Genomic DNA, 24,854 nt, shown 5'->3' with positions numbered 1-24,854 from the left:
TGGGGGGTTGTGCTGGGGGCTCACAACTACAGTCCTGCAGTGATCCCACCTTGTAGCTACTGTGGAGCATCTCCCCTGACAAGGCTAGAGAGGTTGTATGGAGAAAGAAGACACTGAGAACCCCCCTGGCACTCAGGAGGTCTGGAGGAGGGAGGAGATGTCTCATGGGTTGGGGAAAGTCCAAGCTGCAAAGGTTGTTCCACTGCCCCGAGGATCTGTGTCCTGTGAAGTTACTGACTGTCTGCTCTCCTCTTGCCAGTCCTGGAGAAGATCCGGAGTGCTGTGGGCAGTGCCCAGCTCCTCATGTCCCAGAAGGTGCAGCAGTTTTACCGCCTCTGCCAGCAGAACATGGTGAGTGCTGGGCAGCAGTGCCACAGGGTCAGCCGTGGTGAGCAGCAGGTCTTGTATCCTTAGTTGAGGGACAAGAGACTTTGTAATGGCAGAGGGGACAGCTGGACAGAGACACCCCTCCCAGCACTGGGGAGGAATGGCAGTGTGGTCAGCAGAATGGACATGAATGACTCTCTGTGCCCACAGGATCCCAATGCATTCCCTGTGCCCACCTTCCAAGATCTGGCTGGCTTCTGGGACCTCCTGCAGCTCTCCATTGAGGACGTCAGCATGAAGTTTGCAGAGCTCCTGCAGCTCAAGGCCAATGGGTGGAAGATTGTGGAGCCCAAGGTAAGGGCAGAGCTCTGCTGCTGGCACTCAGCCCCTATCACCTCTCCCTCCTCCTCCTCAATCATGTCTCTACCCAAACCATAGCTGTTGGGCTGTGGCTGGCAACTGCTCTGAGCAAACACTTGAGAAAGAGAGCTGGAACAAAATGAGGCTAAAGAAAGTGCTGCTCCTCTGCCATAGTCTCAAAGCTGCCTTGCAGCTCTGGGCAGTGCTGTCTGCAAAGGGCTGGGCAAGGTCCCCAAAGCCCCCAGCACAAGAAGGATGTGGATCTGTTGGAGAGGGTCCAGAGGAGGGCCACAAAGATGATCCAAGGGCTGAAGCACCTCTCCTGTATGGACAGGCTGAGAGAAATCGAGCTATTCAGCCTGGAGAAAAGAAGGTTCTGGGAAGACCTTAAAGCATCCTTCCAGTACCTGAAGGAGGCTATAGGAAGGCTGGGGAGGGACTTGTGATAAGGGCTTGTGGTGATAGGATAAGGGGCAATGGTCTGGAACTAGAGCAGGGTAGTTGTAGATTGGATGTCAGGAAGAAGTGCTTTACTATGAGAGTGGTGAGCCACTGGAACGGGCTGCCCAGAGAAGTTGTGGACACCTCACCCCTGGGAGTGCCTAAGGACAGGCTGGATGAGGCTTGAGCAGCCTGGTGCAGTGGGAGCTATCCCTGCCCATGGCAACGGGGCTGGAAGCGGGTGCTCTGCAAGGCCCTCTCCAACCCAAGCCGCCCCACGGTTGTCTGCAGGAGGAGAAGAAGGTGCCTCCCCCGATACCAAAGAAGCCGCCGCGCTCCAAGGTGCACCCGGTGAAGGAGCGCTCCCTGGACTCGGTGGACCGGCAGCGGCAGGAGGCCCGCAAGCGGCTCCTGGCGGCCAAGCGAGCTGCCTCCTTCCGCCAGAGCTCGGCCACCGAGAGCGCCGACAGCATCGAGATCTACATCCCCGAGGCGCAGACCCGGCTGTGACCGCAGCCTCCGCTTTTCTACCCGGACTGGACGGCACGGCCGTAGCTCACTGTGACGGGGGGGCCGCGGGGACACCCTGGGGCAGCTCTTGGCCCCACTCACAGCTTCTCTCTTTTCTATCTTCGACCTTTCGTGGATCCGGCGGCGAGTCAACGCAAGCCCGGGTCTGCCCCGTCCCCTTGCCCCCCCTGCCCGCATGCCCCTGCCAGCCTCTCCCAGGGTCCGGGGCTCTCCCTCCCGCTGTCCTCCTTGGGGCCGTGTCCCAGTTCTCTCTCCCATTCCCACCCTACCAGACCTTCTGCGCCCTCTTCTTAGCCTGCGTCCCAACTTAAAGAGAGGTGACCCTCAGCCTCCAGCCCTGCTGGAGGGGAGGGGGCTGCAGGCAGGCCCCTTCCCCCGCCCCCCACCTCTCTGTACTCAGTGCAATCCCCCACCGTGCCGTGGGGACGGGACCCTCAGCCCAGCCAGAGCCCTCCAGCCCCACTCCCCAGACCTGCCAGCACGAGGCTTTGGGGTGCAGTGGGACAAAGCAAGAGGTGTCCCTGGTGCTGCCAACACCTGCTTCTGGCTTGGCTGCCACGGGTGCCCCAGGGCCCCCTTTCCTCTACACATATATAAGTACAACCCGAGGAATAACCCAGGGCAGGCGACCCGAGCTGACCAGGGCAGTGCTCTGGCTGGCGGCGCAGAGCAGGGCAGCAGGAAGCCTTGGTCACAGGCAGCCACCCCTCTCCCCTCACATGGAGCATCGTGCCACGCTTCTCCCCTTCCTGCTCGGACCATCCATCTGTCCCTCCATCCGTCTGTCCTTCCCTCCTGCCAGCCTCGAGGCTGGGAGCACCTCTGCAGCGTGCCAATAGCTGGGGATGGAGGGTACAGTTCCTCTGTGCCTCGCTGCTTTCCTGGTGTGTGAGCAAGGTGGTAGTGACAGGGACACCTGCCACAGCCTGTTGGCACCTGTGATGTCAGGCCTTGATGGCTCTGTCCTAGGCCAGGCTCGGTGCCAGCAGGTGGGATGGGAGCATGGACATGGCCAGCAGCTGCCTTGTGAGTGTGAAGAGCTGCTGGAGATCACGGGGGCGGGGGGGTTCTCCCCGAGCTCCCAGTGCCCTGTGGCAATAGGACACCCCAGACAGGGCTGCTGTGTGCCCGTTGCCCTGTGGGGACAAGGAACACCCCGAATGCTGCTGCTTTAGTTCCCCCATTGCTGTGCACAGATCCAGGAGGAGGGTGAAGGCTCCCCTGGGTCTGCTCCAGGGCAGAGCAGTGCGGCAGAGCAGGAGGCTGCATCTGCCCCATCCCTGTTGCCATTCCCATTCCCAGTGCCTCTCCAAGCATCCTGTCATCCCCCCTGTATCCTTTTTAGTGGCAGATGTGGGGGGGGGATCCCCATCCCTGTCCTCCACCTCTCCACACCAGCAGCCCCACGCAGCATCACCAGCCACCCCTCAGGCAGGGCTAGTGCATGCCAGGGAGCTCCCAAAATCCAGGGCCAAACCTTCCTTGCCCAGGGTGCTTAGGAAGGGCAGTAGGATAAGAGGCAGCTGGGGGGGGGGGGGGGGGGGGCAGCTTGTGCCCCTCATATAGCAGGGGGGCCAGGTCCAAGCGGCAGGATGCCTCTCTGGGGGTCCCTTGCTGCAGGGGGTCTGTTGGTGCTAAACACCTCTGGGACAGCAGCGTCTGCTCAGCCACCCGAATCCCTTTCCCACCTCGCTCCCCCTCGCACCTCAGATTTAGGGATGTGCCTGGGAAGGGCCCCCCTGGCCCCCAGCCCGGCCAGCACCGTGCAGTGACCGTGACACCTGGCTCCCTTTTTATTGTAACGAGTCGCCGCAGTTAATAAAGATGACTTTGGTTACTCCGGGCCAGTGGCCCCTCCCCGCAGGGACGCGGCTGGTGCCGGGCTCGCCTTTCCCACGTCTGCTGTCCCTCCGTCTCCGTGGGGTGGGAGGAAGCTGTCTGAGGGGTAGGAGTTGGGGTATCCACGGGGTGGGAGAGAGGCTTTCACTAGGGCAGGAGCAGAGCTCTCTGTGCCGTGGCTGGGAGCTGCCTGCAAGTCTCCCACGGATCTCCACGTGGGTCTTGGTTCAGGGATATGTCCTTGGATCCCACTGTGGATCTCTTCCCGTGGGGATCCTTATGGCTCTTCCCTTGCCAGTATCCCTGTGGGTCTCTCCCCATGGATCTCTCTGTGGATCTCTTCCCGTGGGGATCCTTATGGCTCTTCCCTTGCCAGTATCCCTGTGGGTCTCTCCCCATGGATCTCTCTGTGGATCTCTTCCCGTGGGGATCCTTATGGCTCTTCCCTTGTCAGTATCCCTGTGGGTCTCTCCCCATGGATCTCTTCCCATGGAGATCCCTATGACTCTTTCTCTGTCACTATCCCTGTGGGTCTCTCCCCATGGATCTCCACATAGGTCTCTACCCCGCGGCTGTCTTCACAGCTCTTTCCTGTGGGTCTCCTTGTGGGTGTCTTGTGAGTGTCCCCATGGGTCCCTTCGAGGACAACTGTGTGCATGTCCCCATGGATCTTTCTTCAAGAGTCTCTCCTCCTGTGTATCTCTCCATGTAGTTATCCCAGTGAGTCTCCCTGTGGGTCACCCCTCCACGTCTCCTCGTGTGTCTCTCCCCGTGGATCTCTCAGTGTGTCCTTGTGGCTCTTTTGCTGTGGATCCCCCTATAGATCTCGCTGTAGGTGTCTCCCACGTATCTCCCTGAGGGCACCTCATGGCTCCCTCGCCACGTCTCTCTCCTGCTGGTCTCCCCCCGTGTCTTCCCACCCGTGTCTCCCCCGCGGCACAGCATCATCCCTGGGTCACTCCTCCAGCGCTGCCGTTCCCTCACTGCCCGCCAGGGGGCAGAGCCGCCCCGCGCCGGCGCCTCTCGGCCGCGCTTCCCTTCGCCTCCGCTGGCCGGAAGAGGCGGAGCGGCGGCGGCGGCGGCGGCGGCAGGGCGCAGGTGAGCGCAGGGTGTCCGCGGCTCCCGGTGGGGCTGTCTCCGCCTGCGGGATAGCCCCGCGGGGGCCAGGTGGGGGTCCTGGCGCTGCCCAGGCGAGTCCCGGTTCCTTGTGGGTCAGTGCGCTGCCGTCCGGCGCGGCCTTGCCCGGCTGCGCCTCGTCCCGGTGCTGCCAGCCCGCAGGCCTCGGGCACGGCGGGGACTGGGACCCGGCTTGTGACCGCCGCTTTTCGCCCCGTGCCAGGCGCAGCCCCCCGCCGCCATGTGGTCCGTGGTCTGGGCAGCCGTGCGTTCCAAGGCCCCGTACGTCACCTTCCCGGTGGCCTTCGTGGTGGGGCTAGTGGGCTACCACTTGGAGTGGTTCCTCCGCGGGGACCCCCAGCCCGCGCCCGAGGAGGACAAGAGCATCTCGGAGCAGCGGGAGGACCGCAAGCTGCAGGAGATCGCGGGCAAGGACCTGACTAAGGTGGTGAGCCTGAAGGACAAGCTTGAGTTTGCTCCTCGGGCCGTACTGAACAGGAACCGCCCGGAAAAGAGTTAATAAAGTTGTTTGGGCAAAAGAAGTGCCCTGGAGCGACCGTCCTGGGGCTGAGGGGTGGCTGCCGCAGAGCTCTGGCCTGCAGCACCGTGCTGTGGATTCCTGTGTCACTTGCACATCGTCCAGCAGCCTCCCTCCTGTACCTGGGCAATATGCTGTGCCCGCTGCTGCTCTTCACCCTGCCAGGACCCTCGGAAAGGTCAAGGCTTTCTCGCCCTGCAGATGCACTCAAGACAGCACCCAGACCTCTGCTTTGTGGCAGAGCAGGCAGGGAGCTGTGCTCTGGAGGTGGAGCATGTTTGGCACTCCTCAGTTCAGCCTCTCCTAGCCCCTGGACCTCAAAGCCTTGTCCCGGTTTACCCACGTCTCTAGGCTTGGTTTCTTCCATGATGTGAAGACAGAAGAAACCTGGACCTGAGTGACAGGAGGTCAGGATCAGGCCAGCCACCTGTAGCAGGAGGACCTGATGTCTTGCACGCAGCTGTCCTCTTGATCCTTGTGACCTCCAACCACAGGACTGTGCTGCAGCGTTACACCCGTGGGAGCCTGGACAGTGGTGGAGACCTCAGGGGAGCCCTTCTCTGCATCATCCCAGGCTTCACAGTGAGGCAGGGGGATGGAGGGAAGTGAAGTCCTGACCCTGCTTCTGTCAGAGAGCTCTGAGCATGGTAGTGGCTTTAACCTGGCGTGTAGAGAGTGGGGACATCTCTGCCCTGGGTGGAAACAGCCAGAATAAACTTCTGCCAGTCCTTGGGGCTCTCTGTCTTTTGCATCAGCACCTGGCCCCAGCCCTGGCTGTGTTTCTGCTGCCTGTGTTTTCAAGAGACAGCTCTTTCAGCCACGGGAGAAGAGCCATCCTTGTCTCTGGCCAGACACTGACCCTGAGGCCTGGCAACCACGGGCAGGAAGGAGAGGGAGGCACCCAAAACCCAGCCTGTGCTGCAGTGGTGCCTCCCTCCCAGCCGCCCCAGCCACATCACCCACTTGCAGCCCTTTATCTGGACAAGAAGGGCTGTGACAGCACCGGGTGGGGTTCCAGGGGACAGGGTGGGGGGTCCTGCTGGGCAGTGTGTGCTGGGAGAGGCTGGCAGCCAGCACTGGGTGCCTTTGGCTGGTATCACCTCCAGCCTTCAGTGTCAGCAGCAGCCCGGCAAGACCAAACCCTGGCTGGAGCAGGGCAGGTAAGGGTGCCAGGCTCCCAGCCAGGGTTATTGCTGCCTCCTGCTTTGTTTTTTCCCGTGGTGCCTGAGCGAGGCCTCGGTGCTGCCCCGGCCTGGCCTTCCCCTGCCGGGGACGATAAATCTGTCGTGGCTGCAGTGAAGTCCTGAGCTCAGCAGCTGCTGCATCGCTGCCTCCTCGGGGCCAGCTCCTGCCCTGCTGACAGCTTTACTGCCCAGCTCTGTTCCCTCTGGACCTGCTGTCCCCAGCCTGGATCTCTGCCCTCTGCCCGGCCTCACTGCCTGCCACCACTGGGAGCTCACAGCCCGTGGCTGTTGCCACGTGAGGGCAGCTGGCACTGGGTTAGAAGGTGCCAGAGGAGTCCCAGGGTGATGGAAAGGCTTTCCCAGCCCTGTCCTGCTACCAGCTCCTATGCTGGGGCTCACAGCAGATTCACAGGCTGGAAGGGACCCTCAAAGGTCATCTTGTCCAACCTGCATGCAGGCAGCAGGGACACTTCCAACTAGAGTAGGCTGTCCAGGGCCACATCGAGTCTGACCTTGAATGTCTTCAGGGATGGGGCCTCAACCACAGCCCTGGGCAACCTCTTCCAGTGTTTCCCCACCCTCACTGTGCAGAACTTCCTCCTGATGTCCAACCTCAATCTCCCATGCTCCAGTTTTCAAAGCATTGCCTCTCATCCTATCACCACAGGCCCCTTCACAGCTTTCCTGTAGATTCCCTTCATATATTGAGATGTGGTTCTGAAGTTCCCCAGACCCTTCTCCAGGCTGGGCAGCCCCAGGTCTCTCAGTCTGCCTTCGCAGGAGAGGTGCTTCAGCTCTCTAATCACCTTTGTGGCCTTCTCAGGACCCACTCCAGGAGGTCAGTGTCCTTTTATTGGGGGCCTCATAGCTGGACACAGTAGTCCAGGTGAAGTCTCATCAGAGCAGAGCAAAGCAAGGGGCAGAGTCTCCTCTCTCCAGCTGCTGGCCACGTTGCTGATGCAGCCTGGGCTGCAAGTGTCTGTTGCAGCTTCTTGTCCACCAGCATCCCTGTGTCCCTTTCTGCAGAGCTGCTCTCAGTCTGGGCCAATACCAAGGGTTGTCCCAACCTAGTTCCTCTCATGCCACCACTCTACTCGCCACGGCAGCCTGGCACTAGCCCCTGAGCCCCTCACCCCCCTTGGCCCTGCTTTCCCAGCCTGGCTGTGGGGCAGCGCTGAGCAATGCTGCTCCCTATTGTGCAGCAGGGTGGGAATGATCCCATCCCTTCCCCCAGCCGGGCCCAGCTCGGAAGCCTCTTTGGAGATGCCATTGTTCCCCCCCGCGCCGGAGTGGCTCCCTGGGCTGTTTATAGCTCATTGATCCCCGTTCCCAGGCCTGCCTGGGCACAATTGGGCTTTGTTGGGACCTCGCTGCCCTGTTTCCTCCCCTGGGCCCACAGCCTGGGTCGGGGGGGGGGGTGGTGGTGGTTTGCTCCAGCATCATGGAAGCACTGAGCCCTGGTAGTAGGTGTGCAGGCACCGATGGCACCTGGCTGGGCAGCCCCTGCCCGGGCAGCCCCTGCCCAGCTGGTCCAGCTGCGTTCCCAGCTGGTTTCCCTGTGTCTGCAGACTCCGTCCCCACCTCCAGCAGTGCTGCGGGGCTATGGCTCCGCGCAGGCGCTGGGGCAAGGGTGAAACTGCTTCCTAGAACCTGGTTGCTTTCTCCTAAGGCCTCGGTGCTGTAATCCCACCCTTCCTCCCATTGAATCCCAACAATGTGCTGCTGCCTGGGAAGCGCCGGCGGGACGAGAATGGGAGCTCGGGGCTGGGGCAAGCAGCTGCAGAGCCTCACCGAGACCAGGAGGAAGCTTTGCTGGGTAAACCATCCTGGCACTAACCTGGCTTCCCCAGCCCACACAAGGGCAGGTCCTTGGTCTGCTCCAGTGCCTTTGTAATCCAGCTGTTCCTCTGTAATCCAGCTGTTCCCAGCACGGCACAGCTGGCTGCTGCAGTGGGAGCCTGGCAAGGAGCTGTGCCAGCAGTGTGGCCACCCCTTAGCTATCTGTAAGCATTCATAAGATCCTCCTTCAGCCTCCTCCTTCTCCCAAGCTACCCAGCCCCAAGTCTCTCAGACTTTTGCAGGAGAACATCTTCTCAGGGCTCCTCCAGCTCTGGGACAGTCCCAGCAGGGCTGGCTGTGGCTATGCCATGGCACAGGGTAACTGCAGCAGTGCTGCCTGTCCCTGCTCAGCACCTGCTGTGCCCCAGGCTTGGGGCTAGCCAGCTGAGCCTCTGTCCTACCCAGGTCTGGGTTTTCTCCCAGAGGTCCATGGTGAGCATCTTGTGAGAGGAGCAGATGGAGCTTTCTGGAGGCAGGGTGCAGGAATGAGCCAGGGCCATGCAGAGGGCCATCTGTGCCCGAGACTTCTAGGGGTCAGCCTGGGGGAGCTGGGACAGCTGCTGTGCAGGCAGAGGCAGTGAGAGCATCCCCCAGCTGCTTGGCACAGCTCGGCATGGCCTGGTACACCTGGACTGCAGCAGACATCCGGTGAGGTCAGAGCAGGGATGCAGCAGCTGCATGGGGCTGGGGACACTGTGACAAGGACACATCGGTCCCCTTTCTGCGAGGCCTGTAATGACAATGCTCTGGGGAGGGGAGGAGCAGTGTGGGGGATGTTCCGGAGGCAGGGAAGCTGTGACCTGGAGGGATTTGTGCGCCTGTGTCCCACCCGGAGCAGTGCAGTCACCCTGAGGCAGCCAGCACACTCTCCCTGCCTCACTGGAGAGCAAGTGACACATCCTCCCTGCCTGTCCCCTGCAGCCCCTGGGACGGCTGCTCCCTCCCCTGCCCCAGCCAGCTGAGGCTGTTTCCCAGGCTCTGGTTTTGCCCTTTCCCTGAGTGCAGCCAAGTCCTTTCCCAGCCTCCCTGTCTCACTTTCCCCTTCCTGCCATGGCTTCATGGCACAATCCCACTGTGCCATGCCCAACAGCTCCTTCCTGCAGCCAGCAAAAGCCTTGAGGTGCTGTGGGAGAGGAGCAGCTCTGCTCTGCACACAGCCCCTGAGCCCTGGATAGGTCCAGCTAGAGCAGGATGTGTCCCTTTCAACATCTCTTCTTCCACCTACAGCTCAGAGCTGAGTCCCCCAGCACCTCAGAACCACCACAGCTGCTTGCCTGTAGAGCCACAGAGTCGTTTCGGTTGGAAAAGACCTTTCAGATCACTGAGTCCAACTGTTCTCTAGCTCTACCATGGCTCTCAGCACCACATCTCTGTGGCTTTGAAACACCTCTAGGGATGAGGATTCCACTACATCCCTGGCAGTCGGTGACAGTCTTTGAGGAGCCTTTCAGTGAAGAAGTTTCTTATGTTCAACCTAAACCTTCCTGGTACAGCTTGAGGCCATTTCCTCTTGTATGGTCACTTGTTCCTAGGAAGAAGAGACCAGCCCCCACCTGGCTCAGATTTCCTTTCAGGGAGCTGTAGAGAGCAAGGAGGTCTCCCCTCAGGCTCCTTTTCTCCAGACTAACCAACCCCATCTCCCTCAGTCGCTCCTCACCAGCTCTGTTTTCCAAACCTCATGAACCATCAACCTCCCCACACCAGCAAACTCCTTCAGCTCTGCAAGGCAGCAGCCTCTGCCCTCCCAGTGCTGCACTGGGATGGTGTGATATGGACAGAGAAATCAGTGCACCCTCAGCAAGTGTGCAGGTGATACCAAGCTGTGTGGCACAGTCGACCTGCTAGAGGGCAGGGATCCATCCAGAGGGACCTGGACAGGCTGCAGAGCTGTGCTCAGGCCATCCTTATGACATTCAACAAGGCCAAGTGGAAGGTCCTGCACCTGGGTGGGTGCAATCCCAAGAACAGCTCCAGGCTGGGTGGGGAATGGCTGAGAGCAGCCCTGAGGAACAGGATCTGGGGGTCTGGGGTGATGCAAAGCTCAACAGGAGCCTGCAGTGTGAGTGCAGCCCAGACACAACCCTGTGCTGGGTGCAGCAAGAGCAGTGTGGGCACAGGGCAAGGGAGGGGATTCTGCCCCTTGGTTCTGCTCTCCTCTCCTCACACCCCACCTGCAGTCCTGGGGGCAGTTCTGGAGCCTTCAACACAAGAAGGACATGGAAGTGTTGGAGCCAGCCCAGAGGAGGCCACCAAGATGCTGAGAGGGCTGCAGCAGCTCTGCTATGAGGCCAGGCTGAGAGATTTGGGGGCTCTGCAGCCTGGAGAAGAGAAGTCTTGGAGAAGAGCTTGGAGTGGCCTTGCAGTGTCTGAATGGGGCTCCAGGAGGGCTGGGGAGGGACTATTGACAAGGTCTGGTAATGACAGGACAAGGGGGAATGGGTTTGAAGTGGCAGAGGGGAGATTGAAACTGGATGTTAGGAAGAAGTTGTTTGCAGTGAGGGTGGTGAGACACTGGCACAGGTTGCCCAGGGAGGTTGTGGAGCACAGAAGCACCCAATGTGATCTTCCTGGGGGTGCTCAGGACCAGGTTGGATGAGTCCTTGAGCAACCTGTTCCAGTGGGAGGTGTCCCTGCCTATGGCAGGGGGTTGGACCTGACTGATCCTTGAGGTCCCTTCCAACTTAAACCATTCTGTGATTCTATGATGCCTCGAGTGGCTGACAGGGACAGGACCCACCCAGCGGTGGGCACGGGGGGGATGCCAAGCAGAAGGATCTCGTTGCCTGTGCGCGAGGAAGCGGCTGGAGGGGAGCCACAATGTCAGGATGCGGGAAGCGGTGTGGCCATTGAGAGCTTCCTCCCGCCCGCGGTTCTCACGCGGGGTGGCTTTGGCTGCCCTGCCCGCGCGTGGAGGGCTAAATATAGCCCTGTGCTGGGCAGGAAGGCAGCCCTGGGGGTCTGCCTGCCTTTCACGGAGTCACAGAGTGTCAGGGGCTGGAAGGGACCTCCAGAGCTCAGCCACTCCAACCCCTGCCAGAGCAGGAGCACCCAGAGCAGATCACACAGGAACACAGCCAGGTGAGGTCTGAATATCTCCAGAGAGGGAGACTCCACAGCCCCCCCCCGGGCAGCCTGTTCCAAGGCTCTGTCACCCCCACAGTGAAAAAAATCCCCCTACATTTAAAGGAAACCTCCTCTGCCTCAGCCTCCACCCAGCCCCTTGTGCTGGCACTGGCATCACCCAGCAGAGCCTGGCTGCAGCCTCCTGCCACTCACCTGCACACATTGATAACCACTGCTGAGGTCACCTCTCAGCCTCCTCCTCTCCCAGCAGCACAGCCCCAGCTCCCTCAGGCTCTGCTCCTAACAGAGCTGTTCCATTCCCTTCAGCATCTCTGTGGCTCTGTGCTGGACTCTCTCCATCAGTTCTATGTCCCTCTTGAACTGGGGGGCCCAGAACTGGACACAGTACTCCAGATGTGGCCTCAGCAGGACAGAGCAGAGGGGCAGGAGAACCTCTCTCAGCCTACTAACCACAGCCCTTCTAATGCACCCCAGACTGGCACTGGCTCTCCTGGCCACAACAGCACACTGCTTTCTCTGTGGCAGTGCTGCTGGTCAGGGCAGGACTGACCTGGTCTGGGCTTACCTCCATGGTGGGCAATGTGGGCAAGTCATGCTAGGGCTTGGGGCTTCTGTGCCTGGTCCAGGGGGGTGCTCGTGTCTGTGCCCACTTTCCTCTGGAAGGCTGTGGGAAATGAGTGGCTTAGGAACCTGTGGGCAGAGCTCTGGATATGGTTTGGGTCCCAGTGGGATCTGGGGGCTGTGCTGTGGCCCCAGATGGCATCCCTGTGCCCAGCCCTTTGCCCTTCTTCCTGTCTCGGGGGGAGTTTTGCTCCTGCCATGGCTCTTCCTGTGAGCAGGTCAGATTTAGACACTGAGTGTTTTCTGTGCACTGGGGGAGCTTAAAAATAAACTCCCTGTGCCTGGGCAGAGCCTTGGGCAGAGCCTTGCAGGGGGACACAGACTGTGGCAGCTCTCACGGCTCCACTTCCCCACCACGGGGCAGCACAATGCAGGGAGAGCTCCGCATGGACTGGTCCTAACTGGGAGGAGAGCAGGAACCTTCAAGCAAACCTGTGGCCATAGAGCAATGTTGCAGAGCTCCCAAGGGCTGTGGCTGGTGTTAGACCAATATTCCCAGCAGGAATTGGGGTCTCAGGACTGACAGAGCCTTTCCTGGCTCAGAGGCTGCTCCAATTTGCCACCTTCCCTGATCCCAGCTTCTCCCAACCCACTGATGAACATCAGAAGGGGTGCACCCACGTACCCAAGGAACACCTCCAGCTTCAGGCTCTTAGTGGTCAGATCAGATGTTTATCCATCTGTCTGTCTGTCCATCCACCTCATAAACCCCACAAGGCTCTCAGGTACAACCCCTGCCCTCCTCCAAAACCCGTGCAGAGGTCACAGCCTGTGGGGCCATGCCCAAGGCTCTCCGCCATCCTGGCTGGCTGGTTGTGGTGGGCTCTGGTGCCTGGGCATCACTGGGGCTATGCTTGCTGCCCATTATCCCAGAGCTGGACCCAGAGCTGGGTCTTGGAGGCACCCACGGGGAGCCTCTCATTGCATCCCCTGCTTGCCCACGCCACCACAGGGCTCAGCATCATGGTGTGGGGCTGAGCATTCCCAGAAAGGGACCGGAGGGCCCTGTTTACTCAGGAGGGAGTGTGGAGGTGTGGGAAAGGTCCTGTGTGTCTGGCCAGCCGCTATCTGTCCCTCGGCTGTGCCAAAGGGCTCCGTGGGGCCAGCCCTTATCAGCTGCAAACGTTTATTTGCCTAAGGGACACCCACCCACCTTCTGGGGGGGATGGGGCGGGGGGGCTGCTGCCAGCACTGTCCCCCCAACTGCTGACCCAGTCCCACCGCACAGACGAACCCCTCACTGTTGTTGTTGGCACCTGCCGTGGGCAGGCTCTGGTGACACCAGGTCGCTCCGACGACAACAGGGGAACAATAGCGGGACACGGAGCCGTGTTTGCGCAGCCCCCTCCCTGGCCGGGCGCCGTGGCCAGGCAAAGGGGCTCTCGCTCCTCTTGTTTTGCCCCTTCCAGAGCTGTTTGGACAAGCTCTGATGCCAACAAAAACAGCAGCCCGGGAGAGGGGAGGCTGGCGGTGGGTAAACAGCGGCGCGGCTGCTCCGCTACCTTTCACACGGGCATTTCCTCCCGGCACAACGCGCTGCTGGCGCTGCCACCCCCCCGAAAGCTGCACTGCCACCCCCCCGAAAGCTGCGCTGCCACCCCCCCGAAAGCTGCGCTGCCACCCCCCGAAAGCTGCACTGCCACCCCCGAGAAAGCTGCGCTGCCACCCCCCGAGAAAGCTGCACTGCCACCCCCGAGAAAGCTGCACTGCCACCCCCCCGAAAGCTGCACTGCCACCTCTGAGAAAGCTGCACTGCCACCCCCCGAAAGCTGCACTGCCACCCCCGAGAAAGCTGCGCTGCCACCCCCGAGAAAGCTGCACTGCCACCCCCCGAAAGCTGCACTGCCACCCCCGAGAAAGCTGCACTGCCACCCCCGAGAAAGCTGCGCTGCCACCCCCGAGAAAGCTGCACTGCCACCCCCGAGAAAGCTGCGCTGCCACCCCCCGAAATCTGGGCTGCCACCCCCCAAAAGCTGCGCTGCCACCCCCCGAAAGCTGCGCTGCCACCCCCGAGAAAGCTGCACTGCCACCCTCGAGAAAGCTGCGCTGCCACCCTCGAGAAAGCTGCGCTGCCACCCCCCGAGAAAGCTGCGCTGCCACCCCCCGAAAGCTGCACTGCCACCCCCGAGAAAGCTGCACTGCCACCCTCGAGAAAGCTGCGCTGCCACCCCCCGAGAAAGCTGCGCTGCCACCCCCCGAAAGCTGCGCTGCCACCCCCGAGAAAGCTGCACTGCCACCCTCGAGAAAGCTGCGCTGCCACCCTCGAGAAAGCTGCGCTGCCACCCCCCGAGGAAAGCTGCGCTGCCACCCCCCGAAAGCTGCGCTGCCACCCCCGAGAAAGCTGCGCTGCCACCTCTGAGAAAGCTGCACTGCCACCCTCGAGAAAGCTGCGCTGCCACCCCCCGAGAAAGCTGCGCTGCCACCCCCCGAAAGCTGCGCTGCCACCCCCCGAGAAAGCTGCGCTGCCACCCCCCCGAAAGCTGCGCTGCCACCCCCGAGAAAGCTGCGCTGCCACCCCCCGAAAGCTGCGCTGCTCTGAGCCTTTGCAGCTCTGCTGATGCCTGGGAAGCACTGGGCTGGGGTCCCCACCTTGCGCTGGGGTCCCCCAGGGAATCCCCTCTGGGCACAGTGAGTGTAGGGCGATGCCCCGCTGGAGATGGTGGGAACAGGGCAGGGGATCTACCCTGGTAACATCATGGAGGGGTGCAGGGGAGGGCTGAGAGCCGGTAACATGTACCCCAGGCCCCAATCCCAAAGGGTTTTAGCCTCTTCCCCATTCCCAGAAGGGAAACGAGGCAAGGGCAGGCTCTGCAGCAAGGGCAGCACAGGCGGGTGCCTCCCTCTCCTCTTCCTCCAGGGGCTGATGGCAGCGATATCTCCCCGTATCACCCATATTTCATTTTCTCCAGGGTATTTTTAGTCTGTCCCACCCTCGCTGCAGAGGCCCTCGGCTGAGAGCAGGCTCTGCCCTGGGCTGGCTTGGCCGGAGAAACTAAACAACAGCCCCAGCCACATTGTGTGACTTTATCAACGCCTCATTTCCACCTATTATGCAGCCACCAGCAGCTCCACAGCTTCCACTGAGTTTATCTGCAGCAGAGCTGGGGCACAGGGCTGAGTTCTGCTTGAGGCCACCTAGGGCCAGCACCACGATGACACCCTGTGACAGCCCCTGGGCTGAGGCTGGGACACCAGCAGGAAGGGTCAGTGTTGTGAGACACCATCAGCACAGCTGGCTCTCCCATGCTTCCCGTTGCCCACAGGGCAGCAACTCCCTGCTCCTTCAGCCCCAAACCTTCACCCCTCCCTCCCCAAAGCAGCTGCAGGAAGCTCAGTCACACCACACTTCACCTTTTTCATTCATCCAACTTTATTCAGTAAGATGTAACAGTGAGTCTGCCAGGGAGGGGAAGGAAACAGCACTGAGGGCAGTGCCCACATCCCACGCTCCTGCCTGGGTCATGCAGGACCCACAGCTCCTTGGACAGGGCAGGACACTGCCCTTCACAGCATCCTGGCCTGGAGAAGGCAGGACAACTCTCATGGTCACAGTTGGTTCTTTCATCCCATCCCTTCCCCTCCCAGCACCTCAGCCCCTAGCAGGACTTGACCAGTGCAAAGTAATAAAATCAATAACAGCCTCCCCTCTCCCAGACAGCAGCTGCCAGGCTAATTCCTCCCCCCAAACCCACAGGGCTGGTGGGTGCATGGCCCAGGCTGGACACAGGTCCCCACATCCCCACACAACTGCAACTTTAAGGCAGAAGCTGCATGCTCAGGCCAGTGGGTTAAAAATAACTTAGAGGCACAGACCAGATTGGAAAGGGTCCAGGACCAGGAGGCCGGGGTGGGGCTTGTGCTCCTAAGGCAATCGAGTGGTGACCCTGCGGCCATCGGGATCGGCTGGTCACCGCAGAGCCCCAGCGGAGAGCTGCTGATGGCTTAACCCCTGTGTCCCCTGGGGAAGGGACAGCTCCTGCAGCAACCCCCAGGCAGGAGCTGTTGATCCTACTGGCTCCATGCCGGGATCACAGGAACAGCCTAGGGCTGGCAGCCAGGAGTCATCCCAGGCTGAGCCTGCTCCATGCAGGGGCTGGAGGCGAGTGGCTTCCCACGGCCACATCCTGGCTCTCACATCAGTGAGGGCTCCGGCAAGACCCGGGAGATGGCCAAGCTGAGGAGCCCGAGGGGCAGCAGCCTCCCGACATGGCCCTGGGGACAGCCTGTTCCCAGCCCATGGCTCCAGGGATTTCTCCCTTTCCCACGACAAGGCACACAGGACACAGCGTCCTGGGGAACTATCTGCAGCTTCCTTCCTTGCAGGGTCTGTGGGGAAAACAGGAGGGAGCAGAGGCTCCAGGACACTGCTCGGTCCTGCTCCTGAGCATCACATCCCAAACATGGGCAGGCCAAGGTGGGCACAACCTCCAGAACAGAGCCCACCCATATGGCACCAGGCAGGAGGCAGCTGCCCTTGCAGGCACAAGGGATCAAGCAAGGTCCCCTCAGCCAGCCAGGGCAAGCCTGGCACTAAACATACTGCTTCTTGGAGGCTGAGCTCCCAGGCCGGCTGCACAACTTCTCCTCCAGGGCAGGGTCATCAGCAGTCCTGGGGGCATAGGGGTCTGACAAGGGTCTGCTACTGCTGGCCAGTGCCAGATTCTCCTCGTTGTGGAAGTTGGCCCAGTTCTGCTCACTGGAGAGCTTGTTGTAGGCCTGGTAGGGTGGTGTGTGGCTGTCAGCCATAGGCAGGAAGGGGTAGTGCTTGGGTGCATAGGGGCCTGAGACCATGTTGTCGGCAAAGGCATCCTGGCTCGGGTCAGCTGGCCTCGACGCCTTCTTGAGGTTGCTAAACAGGTTCTTGCAGCAGAGGTGGAAAAGCTCTAGGAGATTGAGGACCAAGGAGATCAGGCCCATCACCAGCATGAAGATGATGAAGACGCTCTTCTCAGTGGGGCGGGAGATGAAGCAGTCCACCTGATGAGGGCAGGGGTCCCTCTCGCACACGTAGCGAGGCAGCATGGAGAAGCCATAGAGGTACCACTGGCCGACGAGGAAGCCAGCCTCAAAGATGCTCTTGCAGATCACACTGCTGATGTAGGTCCACATCAGTGCACCTCGGATCTTGAGCCGCCCGTCCTCTGTCACGCAGATCTTGGCCATCTTCTTCTCCACGACTGCCAGGGCCTGCTCGATCTTGGGGTCCTTGCTGAGGACAGCCCGGAGCTCGCTCTCCTGTTGCTTCAGCTTCTCCTCCTTCCGGGAGAGATACACGACGTGGCCGAGGTAGACGAGGGTCGGGGTGCTGACGAAGAGGAACTGCAGCACCCAGTAGCGGATGTGGGAGATGGGGAAGGCTTTGTCGTAGCAGACGTTGGTGCAGCCTGGCTGCTTGGTGTTGCACACGAAGTCCGACTGCTCGTCCCCCCAGACGGACTCCCCAGCCAAGCCCAGGATGAGGATGCGGAAGATGAAGAGCACGGTGAGCCAGATCTTCCCGATCACAGTGGAGTGCTCCTGGACTTGGTCCAGCAGCTTCTCCAGGAAACCCCAGTCGCCCATCTTCTAGGGACTCTTGTGCCTCTGCCAGCAGAGAGGGGAGGGGAAGGGAACCAAATTAATCCTTGCTTCCATGCTGGAGAAGGCAGGGCAGATGGAGCCACCTCAACCCCAGGCTTTCTTGGGACGTGCTCTGCAAACCCACCAAGGAACATTCCAGAGCCCAGGAAGGGAGTCTGGCAGCATCGTGGAGCCCAGAAGTAGGTAGATGGGGCTGAGGGAAAAGAAGCAGAGCAGGGATTCCCCTCTCCCAGCAGCACCCAGAGGACTGCACCCACGGTTTTGGACTGTCCTGACCTCTCAGGACACAGCCCCTGGGCTGTTCTGAGGCTGCCCAAGGAGGTCACAGCCACAGCAGCCAGTGAGGGGACGTGGTAGGGGCTCACAGAAGCAGCCCAGAATTGTCTCACTCCTGCCTTTGCCGAGACACAGAGAGCAGCAGGGAGTGCAGCCCCCGCCGGGGTACAGCAACCACCCCAACACCACCCCAGGGCTTACCCTACACTGGCGGGACAGTCCCTTGCCAAGCTCCCTTGCCGTGCCCTCTCTCCCTTGCCCACTTTGGGGACGCCCCCCCCCCGGGATAACTCACCACACACAGACCGTTTGCAGGGACCCCTGCGGGTGTCTCAGCCTCACCTCACCGAGCCCAGCCAACGCCCCCCGCCTGGGAGGGAGGAACCAGCCCCAGCTCTGCGTCCTAATTAACCTCTCTTAATTAAACGGGCAGAGGTAACAGCTGGGCCCGTTAAAGGGACACCCAGCCCGGGCGGAGTGCCCCGGACAGCGGGTGGCAGAGACAGGGGTGCCCCCTGTGGCAGCGTTCCCTGTCCCGGTGTCCCCGAGCGGTGCCCTATGTCCCGGGGGTCCCGAGCACCCCTCACTCACCTCCGCCACTCCGGGCAGGTCTCGCCTGGTTCGGGCTGTGCTGGGTGTGAGGGGCCGGGCCGGGCCGGACGGCTTTGGCCATGCGGGGCCCGGGGGGAGCCGGGGGAGGAGCGCGGGCAGGAAACCGGGGGCTGTGCCGCAGGTGTGCGGGGCCGCCCCCCTCCGCTGCCCCCGGCCGAGGAGGTGTCCCCGGCTTGGGGATCGGGGGTGGTGGAAACGTGGAGCATCCCACGGGGGTAGCTGGGACCCACCGAGACAGCCGGGAGCCCGGGGGGCCGTCGAGGGTAAAAGGAACTCCGGGAGACAGCCGAGACCCCCCGGGGCCGAAGCCGTCGGGGGCGTTGGGAAGATCGGGTGTCGCTGCCCGGGTGTCGCTGCCCGGGTGTCGCTGCCCGGGTGTCGCTGCCCCTTGTCCGCGGCTGCAGCTCCGCCACCGGGGAAAACTAACTGAGGGGGGATTGGGACCTGCCCAGGGTTCCCGGAGCCTGCCCACACGTGGGACCCTTAGCCTGGCATCCCATCGTGTGCCCCTAAAGATGGAGGTGAAGGTTGGGAGGCAAGGTCGGGGGAATGCCCCAGAGTGTCCCCGGGGATGTTCCGCGCTCTGCCCGTCTCGGCCGAGCTGCTGCTAAGGTTGCGACGGGCGCTGGGTGGTGCTGGAGCCACACCGGAGCTGCCCGGCCCTGTGTGCCCGAGCTGAGCCGTGCCGGGCACCGGGGAACTGGGGCACCGGGACCCTCCTTCCTGCTTGTAGAGGGTTCAGAGCAGGGTGCAGGGGACACGGGTGGGCAGATGTTAATGTTTTATGCGCAGGCTAAAGTCCTGCTGGCTTTGAGCGGGGAACAACATCCCCGTGTGTGCCCCCTGGGACTGTCTTGCAGAGGCCACCAAGGGCTGGCACGTGTGGCATGGAGTGGCTTGGGCTCTCGAAAGCAGAAACTGGGCCAGTTCACACACAGAACTGAGAGCTGCTGCCTCTTCCACAGTGAGAGGTGGCATTTCCTGCTCCCAGACAGGGCAGAGCTGGGGACATGTAATTATGTTTAATATCAAACAATTGTCATGCTTCAGTTAATGCCCATGTGCCATGCCATGCCCCGGCACAGTGCCCATCTCCCAGTCAGCCCATCATGAATCTTGCTTCTCCCTCCCACCACCCTACGGTAGTGGCTGCCTAGGTGGCATCATCCCCTTTTGGTGCCAGTCCCCAGTGATGCTCCGTGCCCCGGCAGTCCTTGATAGGTGAAAACAATCAGCTCTGGGAAGCTGCTCCAAAACCACGAAGGAACCAGAGGTGACCTCACTTATGAATTTGCCATCTCCCGCAGTCCTTTACCCACCAGGAGGAGAATGCCCAACACAGGCTTCACCCACACGAGGGAGCTGTGTGGGTGTTCCAAAGCAGACCCACACTGGTGTCGGAGCCACTTCCCGGTTAGACATCCTGTGCTGTGCAACCTCCTGGATCATCTTTCCTTTGGCACAGGGTGCCTCATGCCCAGGGCTGGCACCACGGGTGACAGGATGCTAGTGTGCCCACAGGAGCATCCCACGCTGGAAGCACTTGCTTTGTGTCCCAGCACGGAGATGTGCCACCCTCCTGGCAGCGTGGGCATCGCCATCACAACCTCAGGGAGCGAGCTGGGAAGACGTCTGGCTGGGGCAGCAGCAGACCCCATGTGGAGCGCTGCTTGAGGAGAGATTAAATGGAAATCATTTCTATTTATTGTAATATTTATCAAGGTTTAGTAAATAATTGATGCTGATCCCTCCCTCATTTCCTCGGGGGCCGGCGTGCGCTGCTGCTGAATTAAAGTTTAACAAGGCATGACGAGCTGGGAGGAGCTGGGAGCTCGACCCGCGCTGCCCAGCAAGACCTGGCCACGGGCTCCTGAAGCAGCTACTGCAAACTCATTTCTTCCGCCCTCCCCAGTCCCTCCCCGCCCCGACGCGCAGCATGCAGAGCGGTGCCTGTGTACAAACGACGCAACCTTTATTGGCCTTTCAGATCCGCAGCTCGAGCTGCCGCATCCGTCCGGGGTCGGGGGGGGGGATGTGAAGGTATTGAGGGAAGCAGCAGAGCCAGCAAGGGCATTTGGGCAAGACAGCAGCGTGGTGCCTGCATGGGCACAAGGGGAAAAGCAGCTTCTGCCCCAGTGCTGGCAAACTGGGGACTGTCACTGTGCTAGGTGACACCAGCCCTGAGCGGGCACCAACTGATGCATTTGTATGCAGAGCTGAAGGACCCAAGAGGAGCTGCTGGGACACAGGAGTCCCCTTGCTCCTCCCTCACCATCCCCAGTCCCTGTGCTGTCCCAGCTTGATGGCTCCATCTCTGCAACTTGTGACTAGGCTTGCTGCTGGGTAGGGCACTGGTCTCTGTTGATGTGATGGCCAAGCTCCCATGGTGCCACCACGTGCAGACAGAAGAGCTCCAGGGCTGCCTTGGCCTTACCTGCATCTGCTCAGGCACCCATGGGTCTCTTGAGGGGCTTCAGTTTGTTGGCTGTAGTTATTTTTCACATGGGCTGACTCTCAAGGGTTCAGGGACTTGGCAGGCTTGAGATGCTGCTGGGCCAAGAGGAAGGTGAAGGGTCCTGGAATGGGTGAGCTCACAGCTCCTCTCCTCTGTGGAAAGAACAGACACCTTCAGGCATGCCCATGGGCAGCAAGTAGCCACCTGCCACGGAGCATGCCTATGCCACTGGAACACCTAAGGACATGCCCATAACCCTGAGCAGGAGACTTCCCATGGATGTGACCCCTTCCCTTACAGCCATTCACATCCTGGCTGAAGAGTTTGGTGGTGGCCTCGCCAAGCATCCACCTCAGAGGCAGCCATCCTTGGACATGCCTCCCTCCCTCTTTCCCTCCCAGCACCCCATCAGACAGCAGACAAGTTGGGAGCTGAGCACCACAGGGTTGCCACACACCTAGTCTGGGACTTGTTGTCTTTCTCCTCCAGCTTCGGGTGGCACTGGCAGGTGGAGGCTTTGCTGTAGCTGACAGAGCGCTTGACAGACTTCCTCCACTTCCGCGCACTCCGCACGACCCGCTTGAAAATGAGGTAGAAGATCTCACAGACAGTGAGGACGATGCAGATGGAGGAGGCTCCGACCATGAAATAGGTGAAGACTCTTTTCTCGGTTGGCCGAGCGATGTAGCAGTCTACAGTGTTGGGGCAGGGCTTGTCGGAGCACTTGACCAGCCGTGGCAAGTCAAAGCTGTCCCACATCTTGTGGAGGAGGTAGAGGAACAGGATCTCTATGATGAGCTTGAAGAAGAGGCTGAGCAGGTAAGTCCACCACAGCCCGCCGTGCTTCTTGCCCGTGTCGCTGTAGAGCTTGGGGCAGTTCTCCCCATTCTTCTCCCTGTTCTTCTTCTCGCGGTCTTCCCGGTAGGCCACGTGCATGATGACCAGGAGGGAAGGACAAGTGACAAAGATGAGCTGCAGGGCCCAGAGGCGGATGTGGGAGATGGGGAAGAAGTGGTCGTAGCAGACGTTGGCGCAGCCTGGCTGCCGCGTGTTGCAGTCAAAGTCCTTCTGCTCGTCCCCCCAGACGCGCTCGGCCGCCACCACGTAGACCAGCACGCGGAAGACGAAGACCACGGAGAGCCAGATGCGGCTGAAGGCTGTGGAGTACTTGTTGACTCCACTGAGCAGTGCCTGCAGAGTCTTCCAGTCCATGGTGGCTGGTGGAGAACGGAGTCACCTGGAGAAGGAGCGGCAGAAGCAGTGGCTGAAGAGCGAGGTGAGACAGCAGCGGCGCAGCTCATCTCTTGCCGCGCTTAGCGCAGTGACCTCCTGGAGTCTCTCCTTCCCCTGCATGAGACTCATTGAGGGGGTGCGACAACATCCCACCTGCAGACGCTGTCCTCACACCCTCTCGGTGAGAGGTGAGTCAGTGCCTCTGCCCCTCCTTCTGAATGGGGCCTTTGCTGTAGGGAACGAGCCACTTGGCCAAGTTCCTGCCACCAAGTCCCTGGCCTGATGGCACAGGTTGTATAACTTGGCAGCACAATCTGCTGGAGTGGGCCAGGATCAACACTCAAAAGCTGTGCAGGGCACTTGGCACGTCAGCAAAGCAAAGGCTTGTGTGGACACCAGCCCTGCCAGCTGGCAGGACCCCTGGGACAGGCGTAGGAGGAGGCCCTGGAGTACATTTCTACCCCAAACCACATCTTCCTCCTGCTCTGCTGCTCACAGAGGCAGCACCTGAAGGGGGCTACAGCAAAGCTGAAGGGGGACTTTTTAGAAGGGCTTCTGCAGGGCTGCAGCTCTGGGGTCATGCGAGGTTCTGGCAGAAAGAGTGTGCCATGGGAACCATGAGTGGCCCAGCAGGTTGGGGCCAAGGAGGTGGCAAAATGGCTGGCAAATCCCTCCAGGGGGAACACATCCCAAATATCACCAGCCCCAACGCCTAACTGCCCTGTTTGCTAAGAGATGTTTTGTGTAAGAAAAAGCTTGGACCTTTCAGACAAAGGCTTTGTGTGTGGCTGCTGAAGAGCACACCCCAGGAGGGCAGGGCAGCCCAGGACCCAGTGGGCAGCTCCAATTTCAGGCCAAATCAATCACAGAGCTGTTTTGATTGGAAGAGAGCTCTAAGACCATCGAGTCCAACTGCCAGCCTGACACCACCATGGCTACCAAAAGCTTTGTTCAACCCCCAGGAGCTAATTTCTTCCTTTCCAGCTGCTCGGGTCAGTCAGCATCGTGTGCTCATCTTCTCACTCCCAAGGACCTGCTGCCCATCACCCACCCAGTGCCATCCCAGACGTACCTGGAGGAGGCTCAAACTCATTCCCTGCTCACCGGCGGCTGCGAGGTGGGAAGTGCCCAGCCTGGGGCATAGCCAGGGGTGTGATGGCACGAAGACAGTCAAAGTCCCCTTGTCCCAGTGAGGCTGTGTGATACGATGAGATGTGCCAGGGCTGCAGTGAAGGAACAGAGCCTGAAGTGCTGCCTGGAGCACAGGAGGCCACCAGGAGCCTGTCCCTGGCTGGGGCTACCCAGTAGCAAGCCCCAAACCTGCCACTGCTCTCCATATACCAAGAAGTGTGGCTGAGACAGGCAGGGTGAGGCTGGGGTCCTGTGCCAGCCTGTGTCAGGTGCCAGGGCAGTGTCTCTGTCTGTGTCCACCCAGCTTTGCTCCCATTCCATCTGAAACCAGGAGATCCTCCTTCTTGGCAGACCTGTGGCAGCAAGCCAGGGTGGGCAGCAATGGGAAGGGAAGCAGCTGCTTTCCCACCTCAGCCCAAAGCTGGTACCTGCCAGTGCCACCTTGCCAGGCTGCCAATTAACCCATGCCCCCATCTCAGTGCCTTTCCAGCACTGGTACCCAGACGTCCAGCACCCATGTGCCCAGCTCAACCCAGCCATAGACCAGTGGTGGGATGGGAAGGGGGCATGAGTGCCATGCCAGGTTGTGTGCTGGAGTGTAGTGCTGTGGGAGCTCCTCAGCCTGGCCAGCACTGGCAGGCAGCCAGGCGGAGCAGAGGCAATGCTCTGGGTGTGCTCAGCTATGCCTGCGGCACTGGTTTGCCTCCCGTGAAGCCCAGCAAACTTGGCAGCCCCCGGCGTGCCAGTCTGCTGTGTCACCAGCAGGTCCTGCTCCATGGGGCTACAGGGTGTTGGGCTCGAAAATGCCCAGGTCCTGCCTGGGGTGTAAACATAACAGAGTGCATCTGAGCCTGTTCTCAGGGGGAGGGTGCAGCCTCTCTCACTCCCTGGAGAGAGTGATGGGACAGGGAAGCAGGTTCTGGGGTGCTACTCCTGCTCCTTGGCATGCCACACTGTGCCAATCCCCTGCATCACCCCCTGGGTGCACAGCATCATGGACCAGGGAGCCCAACACTGCCTGCAGGGTCCCAAGGTGGCACTATATAAAGTTGAGCTCCCCACATTCAGGCACCTCAGGCACAGCAGCCCCAGCCCTAACCCAGCTTGCACCCACACCCCATTAGCACCATGGGGTCTGCACCCCACAACCAGCAGGTCCTCAGCAGCCCCCTGAGCACCCCACACCTGTGCCCACCCATTGGAGTTACCTGTCCAACCAGGAAAGGGCCAGATGGAAGTGGCTGTGCCCAGGCAGCTTTGGCAGTGAGGATTCTCTGTCCTGCTGTGAGTCTGGAGCCCTCCTGCGTGCCCAGGCTGCGCCGGCGGCGCTGAGCGGTGTGCGGAGGGGAAGGTTCGCTCCGTTCCCGGTCCCTGGGTGAGTCTGGCAAACAGCTCCTGCAGAGCTTCTCCTCCGTGCACAGGCAGCCACACGCTCGGGTTGAACAATCAAGGCGGGTCAGGTCCTGCAGCCAGATCAGCGGCGCTGGATTCCTCCGCAAGCGGCTCCTGCCAGGTGATGCCGTGTGTCCTGCTCAAGTAGTTCTGGGCAAGCCCAGCACCAGCTCTGGGGCAAGCCCAGAGTGGCTGGGGCTCAGCACCAGGCTCACCCCTGTGCCCCTAGCTCTGGGTCAGCCAGCAACTGTCGTTCAGGATCAGGAATTGCACAATGCCAACCCACTTCTGCAAG

At 60.8% G+C, this 24,854-nt stretch overlaps 4 protein-coding genes across 16 annotated transcripts in view; 2 read left to right on the top strand and 2 right to left on the bottom strand.

Annotated features, from left to right (window-relative positions):
• DLGAP3 (DLG associated protein 3) overlaps positions 1 to 3,189 on the top strand; it is a 34,366-nt gene extending 31,177 nt beyond the window's left edge. For all 7 annotated transcript variants that reach the window (XM_064172932.1, XM_064172931.1, XM_064172930.1 and 4 more), the window contains exons 10-12: positions 260 to 351; positions 538 to 681; positions 1,420 to 3,189. In XM_064172932.1, the coding sequence (XP_064029002.1) occupies positions 260 to 351; positions 538 to 681; positions 1,420 to 1,638 (455 nt within the window). In that variant the 3' untranslated portion in view covers positions 1,639 to 3,189. The remainder of the gene's footprint in view (positions 1 to 259; positions 352 to 537; positions 682 to 1,419) is intronic.
• Positions 3,190 to 4,556: 1,367 nt separating this feature from the next.
• SMIM12 (small integral membrane protein 12) lies at positions 4,557 to 5,880 on the top strand. Of its 2 annotated transcripts, none has more exons than XM_064172429.1 (2): positions 4,557 to 4,596; positions 4,838 to 5,880. In XM_064172429.1, the coding sequence occupies exon 2, from the start codon at positions 4,856 to 4,858 to the stop codon at positions 5,132 to 5,134; it is 279 nt and encodes a 92-aa protein (XP_064028499.1). In that variant the 5' UTR covers positions 4,557 to 4,596; positions 4,838 to 4,855; the 3' UTR covers positions 5,135 to 5,880. The 2 variants fall into 2 exon arrangements, with proteins under 2 accessions (XP_064028499.1, XP_064028500.1); XM_064172430.1 differs by having other exon boundaries at positions 4,559 to 4,688.
• Positions 5,881 to 15,232: 9,352 nt separating this feature from the next.
• GJA4 (gap junction protein alpha 4) lies at positions 15,233 to 18,363 on the bottom strand. 4 transcript variants are annotated; one of them, XM_064172612.1, is made up of 2 exons: positions 18,328 to 18,363; positions 15,233 to 17,463 (listed from the first exon to the last, which is right to left on the bottom strand). In XM_064172612.1, exon 2 carries the CDS (start codon positions 17,440 to 17,442, stop codon positions 16,411 to 16,413), a length of 1,032 nt encoding a protein of 343 aa, XP_064028682.1. In that variant the 5' UTR covers positions 17,443 to 17,463; positions 18,328 to 18,363; the 3' UTR covers positions 15,233 to 16,410. The 4 variants fall into 4 exon arrangements, with proteins under 4 accessions (XP_064028682.1, XP_064028680.1, XP_064028683.1 ...); XM_064172610.1 differs by lacking the exon at positions 18,328 to 18,363 and adding an exon at positions 18,032 to 18,119; XM_064172613.1 differs by lacking the exon at positions 18,328 to 18,363 and adding an exon at positions 18,079 to 18,103.
• A 1,940-nt stretch (positions 18,364 to 20,303) lies between these two features.
• Positions 20,304 to 24,565, bottom strand: GJB3 (gap junction protein beta 3). Of its 3 annotated transcripts, XM_064172471.1 has the most exons (4): positions 24,376 to 24,565; positions 23,109 to 23,259; positions 21,261 to 22,040; positions 20,304 to 20,955 (listed from the first exon to the last, which is right to left on the bottom strand). In XM_064172471.1, the coding sequence occupies exons 3-4, from the start codon at positions 22,013 to 22,015 to the stop codon at positions 20,940 to 20,942; spliced, it is 771 nt and encodes a 256-aa protein (XP_064028541.1). In that variant the 5' UTR covers positions 22,016 to 22,040; positions 23,109 to 23,259; positions 24,376 to 24,565; the 3' UTR covers positions 20,304 to 20,939. The 3 variants fall into 3 exon arrangements, with proteins under 3 accessions (XP_064028541.1, XP_064028538.1, XP_064028539.1); XM_064172468.1 differs by lacking the exon at positions 20,304 to 20,955 and having other exon boundaries at positions 21,212 to 22,040; XM_064172469.1 differs by lacking the exon at positions 20,304 to 20,955 and having other exon boundaries at positions 21,212 to 22,040; positions 23,109 to 23,231.
• Positions 24,566 to 24,854: the final 289 nt, after the last annotated feature.

This window comes from Pogoniulus pusillus, chromosome 37 (genome assembly GCF_015220805.1).
Source record: "Pogoniulus pusillus isolate bPogPus1 chromosome 37, bPogPus1.pri, whole genome shotgun sequence".
Lineage (NCBI taxonomy): Eukaryota > Metazoa > Chordata > Aves > Piciformes > Lybiidae > Pogoniulus > Pogoniulus pusillus.
The sequence above is the reverse complement of the archived record's forward strand: the minus strand, read 5'-3'. Positions and strand labels throughout refer to the sequence as shown.